The 21,583-nt window shown below is 42.5% G+C and overlaps 1 protein-coding gene across 5 annotated transcripts in view; it reads right to left on the reverse strand.

Moving 5' to 3' along the window:
• Positions 1–21,583, reverse strand: part of atp2b4 (ATPase plasma membrane Ca2+ transporting 4) — a 92,533-nt gene that overhangs the window by 53,239 nt on the left and 17,711 nt on the right. For all 5 annotated transcript variants that reach the window (XR_011189683.1, XM_015342720.2, XM_015342719.2 and 2 more), the window contains exon 2: positions 6,340–6,949. Coding sequence is in view for 4 of the 5 variants with exons in the window: in XM_015342720.2 (XP_015198206.1) it covers positions 6,340–6,535 (196 nt within the window). In the remaining variant the exon portion in view is untranslated. The remainder of the gene's footprint in view (positions 1–6,339; positions 6,950–21,583) is intronic.

A 21,583-nucleotide genomic window follows, 5' to 3' on the forward strand; every position in this document is an offset into this window, starting at 1 on the left:
GCAAGCCTTCTATGTGAAACATGTCCTCGTAAGAGCTGTGGTGGATGAAGTGGAATTCTACATCCTATGTGTAAAGAGCTGTGGGATTTATCGAGATGAAGAGTGCGATAATACAAAATGTATTATTCAAATCTTGCTTAGCTGCTTCTTTTCATGGCTATCCTTACACCCTACCTGGATCTGCATTTACACATTTTTTAATATATTCATTATAAATGTAACCACACTCCCACCCAAAACCTGACCTACTATACAGTATGTTAAATGCTATACACACGCAAAAAGTATTTTTGATTTACGCACTGAATCTGACGGATATCAAATCTTTCAAATTTCTTACACCATCTACTGTATAGTATATGTATCGTATGAAAAAGATCATACATAAAGGCTTGAATGTTTTCCACTACTGCATATATGAATGATATACCACTTCTGCACATTGGCCATGCCTGTGGTGTTCTTCTGACCTCAGCACACTTACCAGGAATAAAATACACCTGGGCAGCTGCAAGGTCACTGAGCCATTTACTAACACACTGACATTAAGTATGAGCAGTTTGCTGATCTGAAACCACTTGTGATTTGTTGCCTAGTTACAGCTTGTTAATTAATAACTGTCAATCACATTCTGGTAGAACAGACAAAAGTATCTTTACCAAGGTGCCTGTTCTGTTTATTATTTTCTAAGAAAATTAACAGTGAACAGTGAACACCTTAAAATAGTAACACACTTACCTTCTGCAATTTAAACTAGCTTTGATACTTGGTATTCTTTGCCAGCCGAGAGTTTACCATTAAGATAAGATCACTTTATTGGCCATATACAGTTTCTTGTATTAGGAATTCATCTTTTCGCATACACCAACTTGCTCTCCATTAGACACAGGCACACAGAAAGGGAGAGAAGCTTGGGGTCAGAGCGCAGGCTCAGCCATTGTACAGCGCCCCTGGAGCAGTTGGGGTTAAGGGCCTCGCTCAGGGGCAAAACGGAGTAGGATTCCTCTTCCAGCCACGGGATTTAAACCGGCAACCTTCCAGCCACAGGCGCAGATCCTTAGCCACAGTGCCACCGCTCCGCCCCATTATATTATAAAGGTATTATAAAATACAGTAGTAATCACAATATTATGAATTCCTTGCAATTGTATAGCATGGAAGCTACTAAGCACACAAGAGGCAGCCCATTTCACCTATAACAGAAGTGCAGCCCCTGTCTAAATATAATTTGTTTGATTACAATAATAATTGTTTCCATAAAACAGCTTTTCTTCCTTTCAAAATTCTTTTGTGAAATGGTGACAAAATAGTTTTTTGATAAACAGTTACATTAGATTTTAAGGACATAAGTTAATTTTTCAATTGCAGTCAGGCATTGTTGATATGCTGCTGGTCTTAAGCAAGTGAAAAACAGGCTGTAAGTTAAGAGAAACACATAACTCCTCAATTGCAAACAGCATAGTGCTTTTGAAACTGAGTACAAGTGGTGCTTCTATACACAGAGTTGTGGGAGTATGGAACAAGCTGATTGGCCATATTGCTGAAGATGAGTCACAGGATCCTTCAAGAAAAGGTTGGATGAAATCTTAATAAAAGCCAACTGGTCGCCTCTCGTTTTTAACTATTCATATGATATGATTCATATTTAACAGGTTGAAATCAACTTAATAGGAATCCTGTAGATTCTAAACCTGTTAACTAGCAAATTACAGGCAAGAGGATGATGTTTTATTACATTATGGTGTAAGTGTATATATATATAAATAAAAAAGAGGCTTTGAAAAGAGCAAACCTAATTGTAGAGTTTGCAGTGTTGTTCTTTGCATTGCACAAAAGCCAATGAAAAAGCCTTGAATTGAATAGGACAATGTGTAGACAGCTGTTCCAATAATAACCTTAACATGCATCTATGACGCCGCATCACCAGGCATGGAAATGTTGCAGAGAGACGCCAATCTCTGAAGCTTGCATGTTTAGTGTTAAAATTAATGCAAGTTTTCTTCTTAATTAAAACCTTATTTTTCAATTAATCAGAGAAAGAGAGAAAGGCAATTAAAAGACCCTTCCCAGCACTCTTTAATTAAAATCACACACCTTACATTTTAATCATATATTAGAAGACTTTTCCATGACTCACTGAGCTTCAACATATATGGGCCACAAGAAATTTAAGCAGCTGCTGCGCATCTGAATAATCCCATTTAGCATAATTTAATTCTTGTAAAAATGCTCGCAACACAAAGAACCATCTCACCCTGCGCAAGTGCATTTCTTTGAAAGATATTCTATAGCAAATGTTTTTTATTATTTTTTTAAATTAATGATACTCTACTCATTATGTCATTACCTCTGTACCAACAGGGAGATGGATTCTGCAGGTGATTTTCTCACTGTGAATCTCAAATTATATTGTGTATGAAATATTACCAATCAAAAGAACAATCTCAAATTAAAGCTTAGGTGAGGACTGGCTTCCCGTCATTTTTGTTAAAGAAATGTCCCCAGCCACTTGTTAACCTGGATAGACTAAGTCCCACAAGACCCGATTGTCTAAGACCTGATCTCACTTTTTAAAGTAAAATTTACTTTGAATAAGTAAATATTTACACATTTAACCCTCACCTTTGTGGACACAGTGTCAATAGTTCTAAAAAAGTGCAATTGTAAATTAAAACAAAAGATGAAAGAAAACGGTGTACTTGCAAACACCATTTCATCAATGTAAAGTTAAAAGAAAAAAAAATCTCCAGAAGATGGGACATCCAAAACTCGACAAAGTGTACCTCCCTCCCAAGTTCTCAGAAGGGTAGAATTAAGCATGACGCCAAAACACAAAACATTTATATGACTGCAGGTCATTCAGGTCTTTTTTTAACTCTAACATAAGACAGATTTGAGCTCTTACATAACTGTTATTTTTGCCAAAAGTGTGCAGTTTGTTCAGAAGACTACTCTCCTGAACCGAGCTTCACTTTCCTAATATTTTTTGGATCCATTAATAAAGAATACCACCATTTAAAGAGTGCTTCATATCTTGGAGTTTTTTCATAATTAAAGAATATAGGTTGCATACAGGTTGAACAAAATCTTTAGATGTCTGAATAATAATGGACTTGCAGATCTCTCAACCTGTCCTGCAGCTCAAAGCTAAGGTGTCTTCTCACTGTACTTCACCACAAAAGGTGGTGACTGAAGGAGTTAAATCTAAACCGCATCTTCACAGAAGGGCTAGTAGACACTGTAGCGTCTTTCATGATGGGCGCTCTTGTACCAATACGGCAATGTGCAGTCTGGCTTGAGGGCTGACAGGGAATGGGAGGAAGTTCTCCTTTAACTGTGAACCGTTCACTGACAGAAATCAACTGAGGCAGCAGGCTCAGAAGTTCAAGCACTGCGGCAGCGTTCTGTGTTCCTGCTTCCCGCTCCGTTCAGGCCGCAGCTCGCCTGTGCGGTCCAGTGACCACAATAAGTGTGCTATCTGCCTAGACTGTCCATCGCTGCTGCTCATTCCCTTGCAACACCTTCAACCAATTACTCTGCCCTTACCACACACAGGCCCAACTTCCTCAATCACCTTAAGAGCTTAGCCTGCTACAACGGCCCCAGCCAGCCAGCATCACTCCATTGCCTTCGCATTTATCTGCACTGCGGCAGGCTGGGCCAGCGCACCGTTGACGTCTGCCCCTGCTGCCTGGCCAGTTGCGCCACGTCAAAGCAGGTGAAGTCTCATCGAAAAGGTTGGCATAAAAAAAGTGTACACCTACGCATAACGGGGAAACATGAAATTGGTGATATTTAGTCCTGAGAACATACAGACTACCTCACACTTCAAGCGGCACTCGCACAAGCAGATTTCTTGCTTTACACTGCCTTAAAGGAATGCATATCTTATAAATATCTTTGGCGGCTAGAATTTCATTAGCTTGCCTTTGAACTGCACGTGCACCACCCCTCTTACAGCCCAGTGATAAAACCGGTGTTTTGGATTTTGTGTGCAGCTACACCTCCCACTTTCCTGCTCATTTCAGGTCGTGACAAGTAGGAAAAATAATTCTACTCTTCGCACCCCTAGCACTGCCACCCTGCTGCCCTGGCCCGAGGTGCCGCACTGAGCCACACACTCTAGACTCGCCGCAGGCCGTTACGTTTCAGTGATCTCTGCAGCTCAGACTCCACCTCAAGTGTTACCGTTAATGTGGGATTATGGAGAGCCGTGAACTTAAATCTGTTTGCCGTCTTATTGCTCTGACCAGGAGTTTTATAGCTGAGCTTATTTGCATAAGATACCGTCTCTTAAGCCAAGGATAGCCTGGCCAAAAGCAGGAAGCTTAGTCCTGCATCAGCCCCACTGCAGACAAGCCTGTGCATTGATTGACCGGTGTCGTTTGTGCAGAGAATGCCAAACATGAGCATGCCGACTTGCACTGGAGATTATTTTGGTCACGCTTCTCAGTAAGATATCTAGTACTGTCTCTCTGATTAACAAAGAATATGCAATTACTAGTTGGAAATGGAGATGAAACTGCATCTTAATAAAGGACACTGAATTAAAAATCACATTAAGCCTTCATGTCACTGAGCAGAGTGTTCCCAACAAGGATTCAGGGTTTGATTCCTGACCATCTAGGCAAACCCCTGGTCATTTCTGATCTCTACAGCTGTGTAAACCTTCATCTTCCAGTAGGACCGATTCAGGTTGGTTATTTATTCTCCGTTTAAAAGCATTTTCACTATTTAAGCTACAAATTGCCTGAAAAAGGCTAAAAACATCAGAACTAGGTGATGTGTTCAACAGGTGGATAAAAATAGCTGGAATATTTGAACAACATGGCATTTTTGCTGCACAGCTGGGTGTTGTGGCAAAGTCTAACAGCTCCAAGCGCATGGGGAGTCCTAGCTCTTCGTGGTCTAAGAACACATTTGGGAATTCAAAACAATTTAATTCTAAAAGGAAATTTTAAGAATGCTTTACAGTTTTTAGGCCTATTAGAACAGATAATGCTGAAAAGGAACTTTCCTTACTAATAACACTGGTATTTGTATACTATGTAAAACAGCTGAAGCATCTTGCTAGACTGCCCTAGTCCTGCTCGACTTCAGAGGTGTGAGGAGATGAAAAATAAATATGACATTTCAGTGGCAGTTGCAGTCTATTTTTGCTTGTGGGCAAAGTCTCACAGCCCTGTTTGTATAGTTTAGTTACTCTGGATTGAGGTCTGTGACTGCAGGTTGTTAGAGTGTCTATACGCCACAGGCCCTGCTGCAGGGACTTGCACAGTGTCAAAGTGGAAGCAAAGACAGCTCAGGTGAAACAGCACAACACATCAGAGCTAAAACCTTGAATGTCGAGGGAGACATTCAGCAGTAGTCTTACCAGCTAGCCCATTAGCTTTAAACTGGATGTTTGTCAATGGGACGTCTAAAAGCATTTAGAAACTCACTTCAGGCAAAGCAGACTTCCAGGTAGACTTTTGCCGAATCCATCAACTTTTCTAACTGCTTGATCAAATACAGGATTGTGGGCCTTTCCTGAATATCATATTAAAATAATTACAGTGAACCACTTGTTCATACTTCTTAAAAGGTTTTCAGCTAAGTCATAGTGTCTGAAATCCATCAGCTTTACAATCACATTTAAATGAACAAATGAAATCTTCCCTCTCATTATATAAAACTGCTTATTCAAAAGATGTGGGGTTTTGTTTGTATTTTACTCCATATGCCTAGATGTAAAAGGCCATTTCCACAAAAAGCAGCAAATAAACATGCCAAGTAACTGCTTCAAAGGTATTTTGTTAATTGTCATTAAGTTACAGAAACATTTTTTCTGTATAAAAATTGCAGTTCTCTATAAATACACCTTTCAGTAGCTCTCTAGGAGCAGAACCTGTGACCCCAGCTTTTGAGAGAGGGGCATCTTTTACCAGCCATGGTGCCTTTTTTGTACTTAAGTGGTCAATAGCCTAATTCAGGGCGTGGTAGTCCTAAAAGAGGCGTATGGGAGGTACTGTATTTGCAGGGAAAGCAAAACAGGAGATGAGATGTCGTGTCTAAATTATGAGTTTGGTTATTTTGGTGAATGTGTTCAGAGGTGAAATGAAATTCATACAACTATGGTGTTGTCCATCCATGACTTAAACAATGTTTGCTGAGCTGCCCATGGTGAAAGGCTCCTGGGGAAACACACCTTATCCTACACTACCCGTAAAACAGGTTGACCAATGCATAAGAATGTTACATTTATGTATTATGCTAATTCAGTACCTCCAGGTTTTAGGTACAACTAAGGCCAGGGGGCACTTTGGCCCTGAATGCTACATCAAAGTCAAAGCTTCTTACCTTCTATGGGCGATGTTTTCAGCCTACGGCAGAGTCCTTGAACATCACCGAATTTATCACCGATTTTGGCAACGGCTTCACCACTCCTCAGCTCCATCAGCTCTCGGAGGTCCATTACTGTGCAGCCAAACTCCCCCTCATGGTTGCCCTCGGCAACAGAGTTCCCTGGGGGGTGGTCCGCTGTGTTGTTTGCCATTTTGTCCGACTGGCTGACCGATGGGATGAACCCCTTTATCTGACTGGTAGAGCTCAAAGAACAACAAGCAACAGGTTAAGGAAAAGTATGCAATATGATGAAAGGGAAGAAATTGGTAGTCTTCTCAAGTGTGGAAGCCAAAGTCTTTGTTTGTTCCTTTCTCCACCTCCGTCTTCCTCTGAAGAGCTCCGGACTTCAGAGACGGGGATCCACTGTCTACAGCTCCCCACAGGGAATTCTGGGAAAAGGATGCAAGCCGTTTTTCCTCTGTACTGGACACTGATGCAAACATCAGCCGAGCTGGACTTCCCCAGACAGACGCGGGAACAGGAAGGGCATCACACCACAACGGTAGCACCTCCTAGAAATGGCCGTCGGGCATCGTCTGCAAGCAGCTTCTGAGGACGCTGGCAACTGCAAAAGAAAAACACCTCTGTAGAAAAAGCCTTTCAAAACTCCAACACATCAGTCTTTCCAGTTCAGAACTGTTAAAACAGATTAGGATCAAGGACTAATGAATATGGATTATCCAGAAGAAAAAATGCCTGTTACAAGTGAATGGACATAATCAGAATTGCTAATACATCGTCTCCTGTTGAGTTTTCTGTAGCAGTCAGTGCTGAGGGATATGTCGGAGCTAATTTGCCATCACAGAATTCACACTCCTTTAAAGACCTAAAGCTTCATTAAAAGGAAAAACTTTAAGCATCAGATCTGCACAGTAGAACCCCAAAGACTTCCCCAGATCAAAAAGCAAACATTTCAATGTCGAAAGAAAAATGCTGTAGAAAAGTTAGAATACCTAGCAGACAAAGGGTACAGGGCCATCAACAAATCCCACACATGGAGGTACCAGCCTTGGCACTTCCTTTTCTCTACCCATCATGGATCATTTTTAGCAGAAAGCTTGAACTGGTCACTACCTCATGTGACCCATGAACCAGTTTTCCAGGGACACATGGCCGCCACACCCAGACACCCCAGTCAGTCCTAATATTCATGTACTGGACATTTAACTCAAAGCCCTAATCAGAACGTGTATACAAGTGCTTTTAAGATTTTACTATCACAACTAATAATTGTTCTTCAGTTACTATTTCAGACATCAATATGGAATAAAAACATGAACACAAAGGAAACCAACAAGCTACAAGGCCATCATCTTCCGAGAAAAACACAACAATGAGCTTGTTAATATGATGAAGGAACAAACGAGATAACGGAGATGAGAAGCATTCCAGTACAAAGAGCAGCTGACCCACTGAGTTCAAGCCAAAAAGTATAGTTTACTGTGAACTGTGTCACTAATGTTTGGCTTCTGTTCAGCCTTCAGACTAAATTTCCCATAAGTCCCAAATATTTGGTCAGACACAGCTTCACTAAAGTACACAGAGAACTCAATGTTCATGCCTGGCACGCACAAAAACTATTAACATCTTTTAAAGCAATGTCACCAAGGCAGCTTCCAGCTATAACCAACGAGCTCCATCTTCATTTTCCAAATTCGGAAGGGAAGATGTAGAAGACTTAAAACCACAGAAGTCTACCGTGGGCTTCAAAAGCATCTATTAGAAAACGAGCCTATGGATCCGGTCTCTAACGCGTGATCAAGGGAACTGAACAAAAACTGGTCTGGAAGGCCATTGTCATTCATTTCATCAGCCTTAAACCTCTTGGGATTTCTACCAGTCCTGGCCAGGCTGGCAACTAGCCAACACCCCCCAAGAGGGAGACGAGAACGGCCTTTCTTTGCTTGCTGTGCTCTTGAGGTGGAGGGAATCAATTTTGGCGAAACAGTCAACAGGATTTGGATCACCGAGCGGCTATTCTCTGCTTACTACTCACGCTGGATTTCCCCTTTGCTGAAGTTATTCCACGTTCAGCTGTCACTCAAAATCTACTCCTCCTCTTTCCCGAAAGAATCCATTAAAGCAAAGTGACCCAAGATGGCACATTTTCAGCCAGTCATCCTTTCAGCTTTGCCGCATTTTGGTAGTAGAATAATACGTCTTGTAAACATCTTAGAAAAGGTTTAGAAAATACTCATTTTAAAATGCACAGAGATTATGTATTTTCTTTCACAAGTTTTTCCTCCAAAAGTTTTGCTTAAAAAATGTATCCTACAAATATTTAAAATAACTTCAAGCAATGTAAAATTGCAAATGCTTCCAAAACAGTGTACGCAGCACAGATATATGCCTACACGCAGTATCCAAAGGCATCATACTGTAACTGCTTCATTCAAGCTTTTTTAATTTAAGATGTGGAATGTTTAAATAAAAATAGCAGAACTATTCCAAATTAGTTTTAGGTGGCAGTAAGCTTTAAATCTAGTATTTTGAGAAAAACCTTAATGAGACCTTTGTCACGATGGTATTCACAAGAGCCATACACAAAGGGTGTTATACGTTCTGAAAATGATCATGCATCAAGCCTTACTAATATGGAGATACATTTTGTTTTCAGTGTAAAAACAAACCATTATGGTATTAACTAAAAATCAATATTGCAAATGTTTCATTAGGCACAGTTATGTTAGCCTTGCATACAATTTAATATATCATCCTGAACTGCAGACAATGTTTTACTTCTCACCAGAAGGCCTGGACTAGAATATGTTGCTGAATAAGGCAGGGTAAGCTGTGGAGAAAAGCCTGGGTGCTCTTAGGCATGGGAGGCTCCCAGCGATGAGTCACTCTCTGTTGTGCAGCTTCAAGGAGGGGCTGGCAGGAGCCCAGATGTCTGGCAGATCTGCAGCAGCCAGGTCAGGCAAGCTCAGTGTTCTCTGAGCGTGCCTGTGTAAGTGTGCAGACTAGCAAAGTGCCACACCCAGCCATTTGTAGGCCCTACCACTTTAGTTGAGCTCTGAGGAAGCAGGGATATACAGACCCCAGCAACACACCCCAACCCTACATACTGAAGCAGTGGCAGACAAATTCTTCAACATTTCTTACTGCAAATAGGCGTTACTCACTCTGCAAGACTTTCTGCTCGTTTACACCCCACCTTGTCAATTCTGTTCACCTGTGAGCTTGGACGATACCCCAAGCAAAAACAGCACAAAAGAATTCAATTGAATAAGCTAAACCTGCTGTATTTAAGACTGCAAATCACCATCAGTAAGCTCCTCCTTGTGGGACGGACCTGCAAGGAATCTGACAGGAGCTCCTTGCATGTTTTCCTGAATTCCATCTGTAGGAATAGTCATCAGGTGAAATCTTTTTCTCAGTGGAAGGCCGAGCACAATGGAAAAATGAACACCGTATAAAGAAGGCACTATAAAATCAAGCACGTTTGTTAATGTATATTTCATTTTCAAAAATGAAGGGAGACTTACTAATTTCTTTAACTGAAGAACTGAACAAGAGTGTCCTGTTCTCTCATATACAAATATCCTGTGACATGAAAAGAAAGGTAATGGTCACCTACCAGTCTGGGATTAAAGCACTGAGCTCAGCCAAACAGCAGATGGGAATAAGGATTTATTCCATCTGTATGCAAGAGCCATACGTTCTGTCAAGTTTCTTCGGATCAGCACCGTTAGAAGAAAAGCCAAGACAACTGTCAGTGGCTGCAAGGTGAGTAACAGAAACTGTTTCCGTTTAAAGAAAAGAAACGGCCTGAAAACTGAATGAGGTTACCCAGAGAGCCGTTGAAAAATACAAAAGAATTGCCCAAAAGCTTCCTCTCTAGCAGCAATGTGAAATGAGGGACCTTTTTCTGTCAGCGAACAAAACTGAAGGCTGTTTGTTTGTCTTTTTTAAACGGAGAGATGGAGAACTGACTGACCCACAGGGTGACTTATGTAGCAGTGCCAAAATCTCAGAGAGAGTTATTTGAGCTGGTGTGATCACTTTTCAAAAGGAATATGCTGTACAGCCCATATACAAGATTGGAAACCGCAGATGATGAGGAAACCACATTACCCGTTTGCCCAACATGTTAAATGACCTGCACTAGCTACCCCAAATTTGAAAGCATTAGATGGTTCCATAATATTATGAATAAAAGACTAAAGATTACTTCAACAGCAAACCACCTTCCCCTGGTCCTATGAAAAACTGAAAAACAGATCCCCTCCCATGTGTTAGGAGATACAAGTGGTAACATTTTAGAAACCATTGTTTTTCCTCCGCTATTCTGAACAAGGAAGTGCCTTGCTCTTGCCTAGTGCTTCCATTAAGGGATGTCTCTAATTGAGGCCTTCAGCTGCAGCAATAATGGATCTAGTCGCCAAGTCTGGCTGAGAGTGCTGCTATTGATGAGGTCCCGTTGCTCCACCTCATTTTAGGGGTCTGACCTAATTTTAGGTTGTGTAGACGACTTGGTATCCTTGGTACCTTTGAAGGTGGGGAGATAGGAGGAAATGTTGCTGTGCTATTGGCCAGATTTTTCCTTTTGTCAGACTAAGTTAACTGCCCCTCTATTTCTATAATTATGGAGTTGGCAGTGCTCCCACGGAGACAATCACTGCATAACTTTTAGCAGTTATTATTCCAAGCAGACTACTTGGAAAGAGTCAACTTGCCTCACAAGCTATCCTATGGACATGTTTTCCACTAAAGACATCCTTCACATCTTTACTATAAGCATTTATCTGGTGAAGAGTCTTGTGAGTCTTTTTAGCAAAACGTAATCTGGCCTTTCTATTTTTGGTGCTGATGAGAGGTTTGCATCTTTATAATTCTGCTGTCAAAGTCTTTAGGGAGCAGTAGATCGTGATATCTTTACCCATGCACTATGGAGATTGTTGGCGATTTCAGCAACAGTTGTTTTCGAGTTTTTCTTCATAGCTCTGAAGTTTTCTACCATTAGCTCCAGTTTTCCTCAGCCAGCCTAGTAACTGCCAATTGCTAAGTACACCAATGGTTTCTCTGTTTTTCAAGATGGTTGAAATCAAGTTGTTCATTTTGCCCATTTTCTTTCAGCATCCAAATTGCTTGCTTTTCTGTCACAGACAATTCTCTAGTCTTCATGTTAGTTCAGGCCTTCCGATACCAGAGGCAAACAAAAGGAAGAGCAAAGGCTAAATCCAACATTACATATTCACATCTTTTCAATGCAACAGGAAACACCTGACCAATAAACACCTGGCAGCCAATTTTCCCAATACATACTGCTCACCGGAAATGAGGGGAATGAACACAAAAAGTGCTATTATTCTAAAACAGTACAACATACAAGCATGGAATGACAGAAATAAAAGGCGACGTTCTATAATTTTGTCTCATATTAAAAGTTTAATTTCTTATCCGAGTTGCTTGAGAATACTGCAAAACTACCAATTCTGACTTCACTGTCCCAATACTTTTAGAGGGCACTATACTTCTGGCCATGTGATCCTGTTCATCAGTAGAGAATAGTCTCTAGGTGCAAACTACTGGGAGAGATTTAGTGCCCCCTGCAGCATGGGAGGGCTAATAAAAAAACAGACTGGTACTAGGCAGAGAGACCCCATGCCTGTTTAATCAAGCAATCCATACTCTGTGTTGCCTGGCTAATCACTGCCCCAGGGAGCATCAGAGGCACCATGCCAGACGCACTCTCAATAATTAATGCCGGCCTGCTCGTTTGTACGGCTAATAAATTACTCTGGAACTCTACAGCACAAAGCAGTTCAAACCAGGTGAGGTAACAAGCCCATTCAGGGCAGAGAAGGCCTGTGCAGGAATCGGCTCCTCCTACTGGGAGAAAGGTGGGGCAATCCAGAATATAACAGGCTGAGGTTGTTGAAAGCTGCCAGAGGATACACTGGGTAAACAAAACAATCCCCGTTTGGTAAACTCCCCATTTGAAACAGTTTCACTGCATCAAGATTTCCCTGCAGGAGAAACAGCTCCCATTTCCCCATAATGGAGAAATACTGCATAAACCACAATACAAATGTGGTTTAAAATAAATCCGATCTGAGTGACAAAGGAAATGGGAAACTAGAATTCTTAAAACTCTCGGTTGGCAATGCATCAGTGAGAACGCACAGGCAGGGTTTTGGTGACTGCGCTGATCAATATCTCCTAAAGAGCTCCGTGTTCCCTGAGTCACGGCTCGATGCTGACTAGCTGAAGGCTCATTCATTTCCTTTCAGTTGGCTTTTCATTCACCACAGGTCAATGGATCAGCAGGGAGGGCAAGGAAAAAGACAAGAACCTCAGGGCTGGAGGGAAAGGCGATGACAAGAGAAGACAAAAGAAAAGAAACCCCTTGCAAAACAACAGGATTCCCGCTAGATCAAAGAGGTCCAGAAACCAAGCTCATTCCTGGGAAACATGCTCAATGGAAAAAGAGGAGGGAGGAGGCAAAAAACGACAAAGAAAAGGGGGGAGAGAGGGGGGGGAAAAAACAGCCAAGGCGTGAAAGAAACAGCAAACGGTGGCGCTCTGGCATGTAGCTGGGCTGCCGCGAGGAGACGGCTGACAGATTACAAGCCTGCAGAACCTCAAGCTCTGCAGCCACACCTGCCCTGAATACTAAAGGCGAGAATGCAGAATCTTCCCCAGCTGCACAACTTTCTCCCCATCTCCCCCCACCCCCATCACTCCACTGCAGCAAACCGAGCCATGGCCAAGTTAACACACCCACCCTCCCGAGCGGCTGGGCTCCCATCAGAGCAAAGCCGTGCTCATCCGCCTGTATAGTCCGAACCACGTCTCTCACTTCCTTTCCATATGCTGCAGTACTTCATTAAAGTGCAGGCAGCACTATTGATTTTTAAGCTTTCTTTTAAATGTGAAGCCCCTTGTCAACGGGCCACATGTTGATGAAGCTGACAAAAAGGATCAACCCAGGCTCGATCACTGCACATGGGCGTTGCATGGAAGGAATTTGCGGTTTTCTTTAATGAAGTAGCACATGTGCATGAAAAGACAAAAGGGGCAGCCATCTACTTTGTGCTGACATACAGCACGCATTGTGTGAAGTCAGGCGCACTGCAGTTGAGAGCAGACAAGAATTAAAAACAATGGGACTGCATTGCTTTGAAAGTTGAAAGGCAGTCATGCAGTGAATCCACAAGAATACATGTTGCAGTGCACCTTACAAGATGTTTTTTTCTTTATAATCAGTATGCAAGTAAGCAGGCTCCTGCTGCCTATGTCGCTCCAGGCTTCCCTGGTCTGATCCAGCCCTCGCCACTAGACGAGCCTGGAATGCAGAGCTCACCCCGTCTGCAGTCATGTGACCAGAGGGTAACAGAGGAGATCCCCAGGGTGGTGCTGCTAGCCAGCATGAGACGGAGAAAGATCTGCAGTGAGGGAGGTGGCGTCCACTCAGAACGTCAAAAAGACAGTTGTCTGCAGTGACAGAAAGCTCAATTCTACCAAAGGCTGATAGAACGGTCAACTACTTCAAATCTTATAAGCAATAAAAATGAAAGAAAACCGAAAACCCTTAAATAAACCACCAAGTAGTTAACGTGTCTTCTATAAAAAGAGCAGATCTAGTCTTCAGTCTCTTTTGTGAGATTTTCGAACAGTTCAGATGAGGAATAGAGCTGAAGAGTAACCCCCTCCCCCCCAAAAGGTGGCACTTATCAGAATGCCATCCGATTTACCGACAGACTAACTGAACATAACGCTGAAAAGATGTTCAATCTTATTTTAAAGGAAATGTTAAAAACACTATTACGTGCATTTCCAAATTGAAGGCTTAATATAAAAACGGAGGAAAAAATAATTGCAATTATGAAAAAATTCCCTACACATCTTTGCCTAATGAGATTCAAAGCTGTGAAGTCAAGGGAATTTTGTGGACAAAATGTGCACACATTCTGAGACTAGGACGATAGGAGTTATCCTCACAAGGTCAGGAAACTTTCCTGGAGCCAAGAGCACCAACTCACAGCTATGACTCAACAAAACTGGATTCTTAGAAGTCAGGTTTCTGAGTAAGCAGACAAATGGGCAGAAATGTGTGCCATGTGCAGGGGTTTATCACCTCTGATAAACACGGCCCAGTGGTCCAGGAGCCACTATCTCCCCTCCAGCAGACGCTCTCACTTATGTGTTGTGGTCTGACCCCCCTGCGAGTCCAGGATGAAATTACTGCCACCCTGTCCAGTTTGCCAGCCTCCGGGGGTCATGCCCCCTCGTTAAAAGGAGCGATGGAGCGGGTGAAAGAGGAGCAGAGAAACTGGAGGCAGGTGTTAAGTAAGTTAATTACAAGAAACTCAATTTAATTAACATCAATGTCAAAAACAATTCCAACACGCAACTGGCTGCACAGGAGAACGAAACCATTTTTTGTGTTTGTTTGTTTTGGTGGTTTTCCTTTTGATTACTGTTCACAAGCGACCAAACTGACTCGACAGACAAATCTGTGGAGCGTTAAGGGTCGAATTTCAATGAAATATTTCTGGTAATGGGAAAGGTCATTAAATTAAGAAATAAAACGCATGTTGAAAGGCATTACAGACTTTTTCCAGCACAGGAGACAAGGTTATTTTGTCCATGTAAATCCCAGCTCTTTTTGTGATGAAGACGAACGAGCTTGGAACCAGACAGAGATGCTGGATTGCTTTGCAGTTCAAACCAGAGGTTAGTGTGTTTGAGGAATGCCTCTAGAGCACACCAGCCTGATGTAAAAACAAAGCTTGCTGAAAATGAACAAGTTCCAACTGGGAACTCCCTTCTCCTAACAGCAGATTGCTTGCACAGAGGGGGAAAAAAAAACAGTATTTACAGCCTTAATAATTAAGTATTACAAGGGGAACTAAAAGACTAGAAAGGGCTATTCATCAGCATCTGAAGGTAAGACTCTCCAAAAAGAAAACTGGTTATATGATCCTTTCAGACCAACAGAAGTCTGGCCTGAAAGATCACCGACACGGTCTGGGCTTTCTGCCAGGCAAATGCGACAAATGGCACACTTGTTTTGTATCCTATCAGCTTTCACCTCCTGTCCAGCTCAACAGAGCTGAAATCTGCACTGAATTAAAACCAGACTCCTTCCTTAAAACACCGGTAGGCTACTCCTTGTTCAGAACCCCCCCCACCAATTCAAGAACAGCAGCAGGGTAGTGTAACTGGACTGAAAGAGCATGTCAGTGCAGACGCTAACCAAGTTCCTAAACACAGCTCAGCACATCAGCCTGCGAGACCCACTTCAAGCTGTACTCATGTCCGTTGTAGGACAGGACAGGAAACATGGGACTCGCTGTCCCCCAATCCCCATGTGTCTCTGCAGACTGGGGGTAGGGACTAATCCTTGGCCTTCTTAACAAGCAAGATGGCAGAAGGGACTCGTGTCCTGCCTGTCCAACCCAAACAGTGACTGAACCAGAAGCTCAACCGGATCAGGGAACCCTTTTAAGACTCTGCAATAGCGACCAAAAAGGTTATGTCCCCCTTCACCACTACAACCAATCACAAGCGACAGGGAAAGCAAAGAGCCAATTGTCTACAGTCTCTTGACGTGGAGCTAGACACTTTTCACATGGCGCCACAACATTGCTTAGTTCACATAAGCACCATGGTTCACCCCCGTGTGGAGATGTGCCGTCCCTTTTGAAACTAAATTAACAGTCAATCTTTTAATGGCTTCCTCCAGATTTGGAACAATGTTTCTCTGTACTACACAAAAGGGCTTCTGAGTAAGAACATGACATTCACTCCTGTTTTGGAAAAAGTCAACTATTCCTTAAGGCAGAATTATTTTTTTTAAAGTTAGATCAAATCTATTTTAGGGTGACATCAAATCTCAATGGTTAAAGCCTTTTCTGAGTCCTCAAACTCAAGATGGCAGTGTTGGTGGAAATAATCTTAATTTAAATCTTGCTAAATTAATTTTTACTTCCCTGCTTTTAATTAATAAATTAATTAAACTCTAAAGATATCTCTGTCCACAGTTTTGCTGCAATATTAAAATTAAATCATGCAAGCTAATACATCTGCGTTCCGCTAGCATGGTTGGGGAAAATTAGCAAGGCACACTGTAATCGCAGAATGAGGGCTTTCCATTTTCTTTAAAAGAGCGCGTGTGAACCTTTCTGTATTGCACTGACTGGCTGACCTCTATTGTGCGTCTCCACCTCCGGTTGGCACGCTTATATTCTTGTTGGACTTTGTTTTCATGGTTTGTTCCTACTTCTTTCCACCCTGATGTTTGAAGCTTAATCAGAAACCAAAGAAACGAAAGCAATCGTGTATACAACGCTATCTGGAAACAGCCAGGACTGGTGCAGGCCAACTCCGAAAGAAATGTTATAGAAAAAGACAGACAGGCAGGTTTGGATGAAAAATGGAAGTTACCATCAGCAAATAGAAAACAGCAGCTGCCTTAGCAGAATCCTTAAACCATTTCTAAGAGCCCTGTCAGGCAAATCACTCCTATTTTAAATATTCCCAAAGAAGCCATTTCTAATTGTGTTTAATTTAGTCATCAATACATAGGCCCACTTGCCATTTCACGGGCACAGATGGACACGTACCGAGATATGGCAAGAGCAGTTACTGGTGTCTGGATAGGAAGCCTGAAATGTTGAGCTTTAATGGATGTACTTGGGCGCCTGGGTGTTGAAGGACAAGGACTAAGTGGCAGGAGAGCTCAGCAATCTCCTCTCTCCTCACAATCTAATACTAGTGAAGCTAACCTTCTAGTCTGTTATATTACAGATTTAAAATCTTCCAAATAATTACCCAGTGAATTCTTAATTGTCTAATTAACCCTGGTGCTGAAGATCACTTACTTTGGTGATTAAGGATTAGCTGGAGCAAAGATTTACCATGGCATGGGAGTGACATGGAGGAGGGCTAGAGAGAAGCTAGCTCATATGCTACAGGATAATGCAAGGTCACCAAGGTGCCCTTTGCCATGTGCTAGGGTACTACCCATGCCTTAAACATGGATGTGGATGCTGCACACTGGTGGTGGTGGAGGGGAGTCCCCATTACCTGTAAAGCGCTTTGAGTGGAGTGTCCAGGAAAGCGCTCTGTAAGTGTAAGCAATTATTATTATAATTATAATTATTAAAACATCAGCTCTTCAAGCAATTAATAGATGTCTACTCTTCAAGCCTCTGAAGAAGACCTTACTGATCTTGGGGGAAAAATGTGACATACAAGCAAGACGTTAGCCACGCAATTTACAGATTAACTGACTTTTCAGATATGGTACTATACATCTACCTTGCCTTAAAACCTGCCCAAACGATTCTAACTTCCTTGTCAGATACGAATACAAGCGCTGTGACCGACATACCGAGTAAACCTAGCATTAGTTGGGCAGCTACAATAATGACCAAGCACATACAATCACTTGCAGCTCCGGATGTGAACCACAAAGGTAATGCTGAAGACCATCATTCACATGTTTAAGATGTTGACCTTGAAGCAAAAATGACATGTATTGGCAGAGATAAGTACAGAAGCTCATACAATCACGTTTGTGAAAAAGAAATGTTGTATTACTGTTTTTACACTGGACTGGAATGCACTGAACGCTACATGGGCAAAGTGCAAGACTGCTTCCGCGGATTTCATTGGTATCAGCCAGCAGACAACCCTATAAACCGTTCGTTTGGAGGACAATTTTCTTAAGTCTGAGGACAATTGGACTCATTCAAGATCCACTATCGCATGCCATCTTGGGATTAAAGCTCTTGCACCACAAGGACAAGTTCTGCTGGCCTGCCGAAAGCATGCTGAGCGCTCGGAGGCTGGCAGCTGCTTCGGTGTGACGAACAGAAAGGAAAGGCTCAGGCTTGACATGCGTACAGGCCATCCCCCTTTTTAAAATAGAATTCCCAGCAGGCCTCCCAGCTCCTCCTGCCCGAAACAGGGAAGGCCGGGTACCAAGGCAAGTGTTATTAATACACCAGAAATAAAAAGCCAGAGGAATGAACCGGGAGGGGATCCCTCCACTAATGACTCCATTGAGTTAATTATAGGCTGACTTTGTGACATTCACACCCCCCCTACAATCCTCCACCCTCATCCTTGTGCTAATGTCCCTCATTTGCAGCCCATGCACACAGATCAAGTGCCAGTCTATTACAAGAATAAAGAAACAAAAAGGTTTTCCCACTTTGCGCACAGTATAGTAGAATGAAAGAACTCCACATGGTCTCTGGGAGACGAGACAGACTGGTATTTGAATGAGGAGCACTTTAAAACTAGAACAGCTCTATGAGTCTTTCATCAAATTAGCTCTATAGGGGACAAAATAGGAAAGGCATTTTTGACGATTTTAGGGAACTAATTCCAAATATGAAAAAGATTCCGATTAGCTTCATTTCAAAGGCAGGAAACTTTGGGCTCTCCCCAATGGGGAATGGAAGTCAGCGATGTTCCTGTCTGGAACAGGAAATGCTGAGCAGAACGTATGATGCAAGCAACGAGGTGGCGAATAATTGCATTCCTTCACCATGACAAGCACAGCTCTACATGGATTTGAAACTGCAAACAAGTTTCCTGCACATGCATGGGTTTGTATTAGTTCTAACAAGTACGTGTGTGAAGAGCCAAATACATATTTTACTTGAGCAAGAGAAACATCTTTGGCCTGCATCCCAATGCAACAAACAGGTTTGTGAAAAGAGCAGAAACCCTTCCCGAGCCAGAAGATCCTGGTTTGGAAATGGCTGGTGCCAGTTTTTGGCCTCATTACAGAAGGTGACAGCTGGGCCACATTCCTCCAGCACCTCAGGCTGAGAGCACACTCCCCAGCAGTGCAGTGCAGCAGGTTTGAGAGTCAGAGGGGATTTCAATAACAAGGCAATGAATGCCTCAACCTCAGAACACTTGTTTGCACGAGCTTTCACCACCATTTTTACAGTCAACACATTCTCAGTGCTGCTGCAGCTGTGCAAGCTGCTTTACGGCACCTCAGAGGAAAAGAGAAACACTCTGTGCCAACACGGCCTTCCTTCGCTGGGTGTCACCCCCAGGCAGCAGCAAGAAGGCCGCAGGGCGGAGGGAAAGCACACCTTTATGAACAAAGTTTCTAGCCGGGGGGGAAAAAAAACATATCCTCTCCGTTCAGCTGCTACACAGGCAGGGTAGTGTTTGTTTCCCTGCCCAGTCACACAGCACCACTCCCAGGCACTGCGTGGGCTTCTGCACCATTTATAACTGGAAATTGTTCCATGCTGTCAGCCGCTAAATGAGAGGGCGCGCGAGGGACAGGGAATGAAAGAGGGGCCTCAGAGAGACAGAGGAAGGAAAACAACATCAACTGGTAATTAACACGCAACACCGGGGCTGCCTCTCTCTCTGTGCCCCATCAAAGGCATGCAGGCACTGTCACTGCTGCAGAAAACTACTAGGTAAGCCGGATTTCTGGGGTGTTTTTTTTTTTTGGTGGGGGGCAGTTTGTTTTAGTTTTCTCTCCCAATTAAAAAAAAACTTTGTTAGAGTCTCAGGTGAGAACACTTCTAAAACAAAAGTGAAATTGCTTGCCACCACACACAGGTCTTCCCCGTTTGCACAGTTTCATCCTGCGGGATTGTGCTGGTGGTTTTCACAGCTCTACAATCAGTCTAAGGCCATTTATTTACTAACCAGCTTCAACAGTTTAGCACCCTGTGCCCCGATAAATGGTTTTTAAAAAGGATTATAGCTCTTCAGGTAGGTAACCCACAAAGGTTTCAAAAGTATAACCTGCCTGCACTGACTTTGACTGTGTATTCTTCTCCGCACCCACACAGACTTATTCAGGTAACAAACGTTTGTAAAAGTTGAGTCATTAGTATTAAAAAATACAGACTTGAAAGACCATCATTGTTCTTCCAAGATTTTAAAATATCTCAGAACAAAAAGAGCATAAGTCGATTAAAGCTCAGTAGAAACACACACTAGGATCCTCCACTCACCAGAGTGCTTCAGTATTTAGAAAAACAAGCACAGTGCCGCTGTCAGAAAACATCAGTGATTTCTGCCACCCCCCTCTCATGTTACGTGAAGTATCAGTGAAGTGCCTGGCCTCATCACCCCTAAAGTAAGATATGCTAATTTTGATAACTGTTTACTGGTCTTATCAAACTCGGTCTACTCACTCGAGGACAGGTAAGGGAACAGCCAACCAGCTTTGTGTGGTCATATTAAGGGATATCCATGAACACGGCAGGAAGAGCTTGGACTAATTCATCTCTACCCAACCACATATGGCGCAGCAGCTCATGTTGCAATAAATAGTGACAAGTGTAGAACTGAAATCAATGGGAGTTAAAATTCTATGACTCATTACTAAGTGTTCATCTACAACAATATACTAATACCTCTGCCCTGGAATCAAATCGAAGAAGGGAAAAGATCTTATTTCTTGGCCTGAAACAAACGTTATGCATACACAGATAAAAGACTGTTTAGTCTTGAACAGGGGACAAGAGGATTCTTGAATTAATTTTCAAAGTCAACACAGAGGGCCACTGTGACCAACAGTGAATATGTGCACAGATACATAGACGCAAAGAATTTGCACTCCTTTGCACAAAAGGTTGTTTGGGGTGTGAAAATCTGCCCAGCCACATTACTGAAGCAGCTCCCTTTAAGAAAAAAAAAATAGGTGAGAAGTATGGACCTAAAACTATTAGCAAACCAGACAAGCAAGGCTGCCTCGCCTTTGTAACCTTTCATAAATTCTTAAATAAGTTATGCACAACATTTCCATACACCATTACAAATGCTTATTTCCCATTTTCACACCAAAACAGACTGGTTTCTTTGAAGTGTCGGCAAAGACCAGCCTCCGTGACTGCAGGAGAACAGAGGGTATCCTGCACAGTGCTTTTGTATCCGTTTACCTTCATGCAAGAGCAGCCAGGTCATCTCCGAAAACCAGCCGAGCGAGCAGTGTTTTGGTTTCCCACAGAACACAGAAAAACATAGACTGTGTAAATTAGAATAAATCCTTTGCATAGTAAATGTGATGTATTAAACAAGGCAAATAATGCCAGAAAATATCTCAATGTGGTAAAAAAATGAGCAGGCTCATGAAAAACAAAAACCTTGCACAAAGTTTATTAGGAAAGAATTGTCATCAATATTTTAGGGGTTGCCAATGTCATTTAGAAATATACTCCTTATTAACTTAGTAACAACTGTGAGAAAAAACCTC

The sequence above is a fragment of the Lepisosteus oculatus genome, chromosome 5, assembly GCF_040954835.1.
Source record: "Lepisosteus oculatus isolate fLepOcu1 chromosome 5, fLepOcu1.hap2, whole genome shotgun sequence".
In the NCBI taxonomy this organism is placed as follows: Eukaryota; Metazoa; Chordata; class Actinopteri; order Semionotiformes; family Lepisosteidae; genus Lepisosteus; species Lepisosteus oculatus.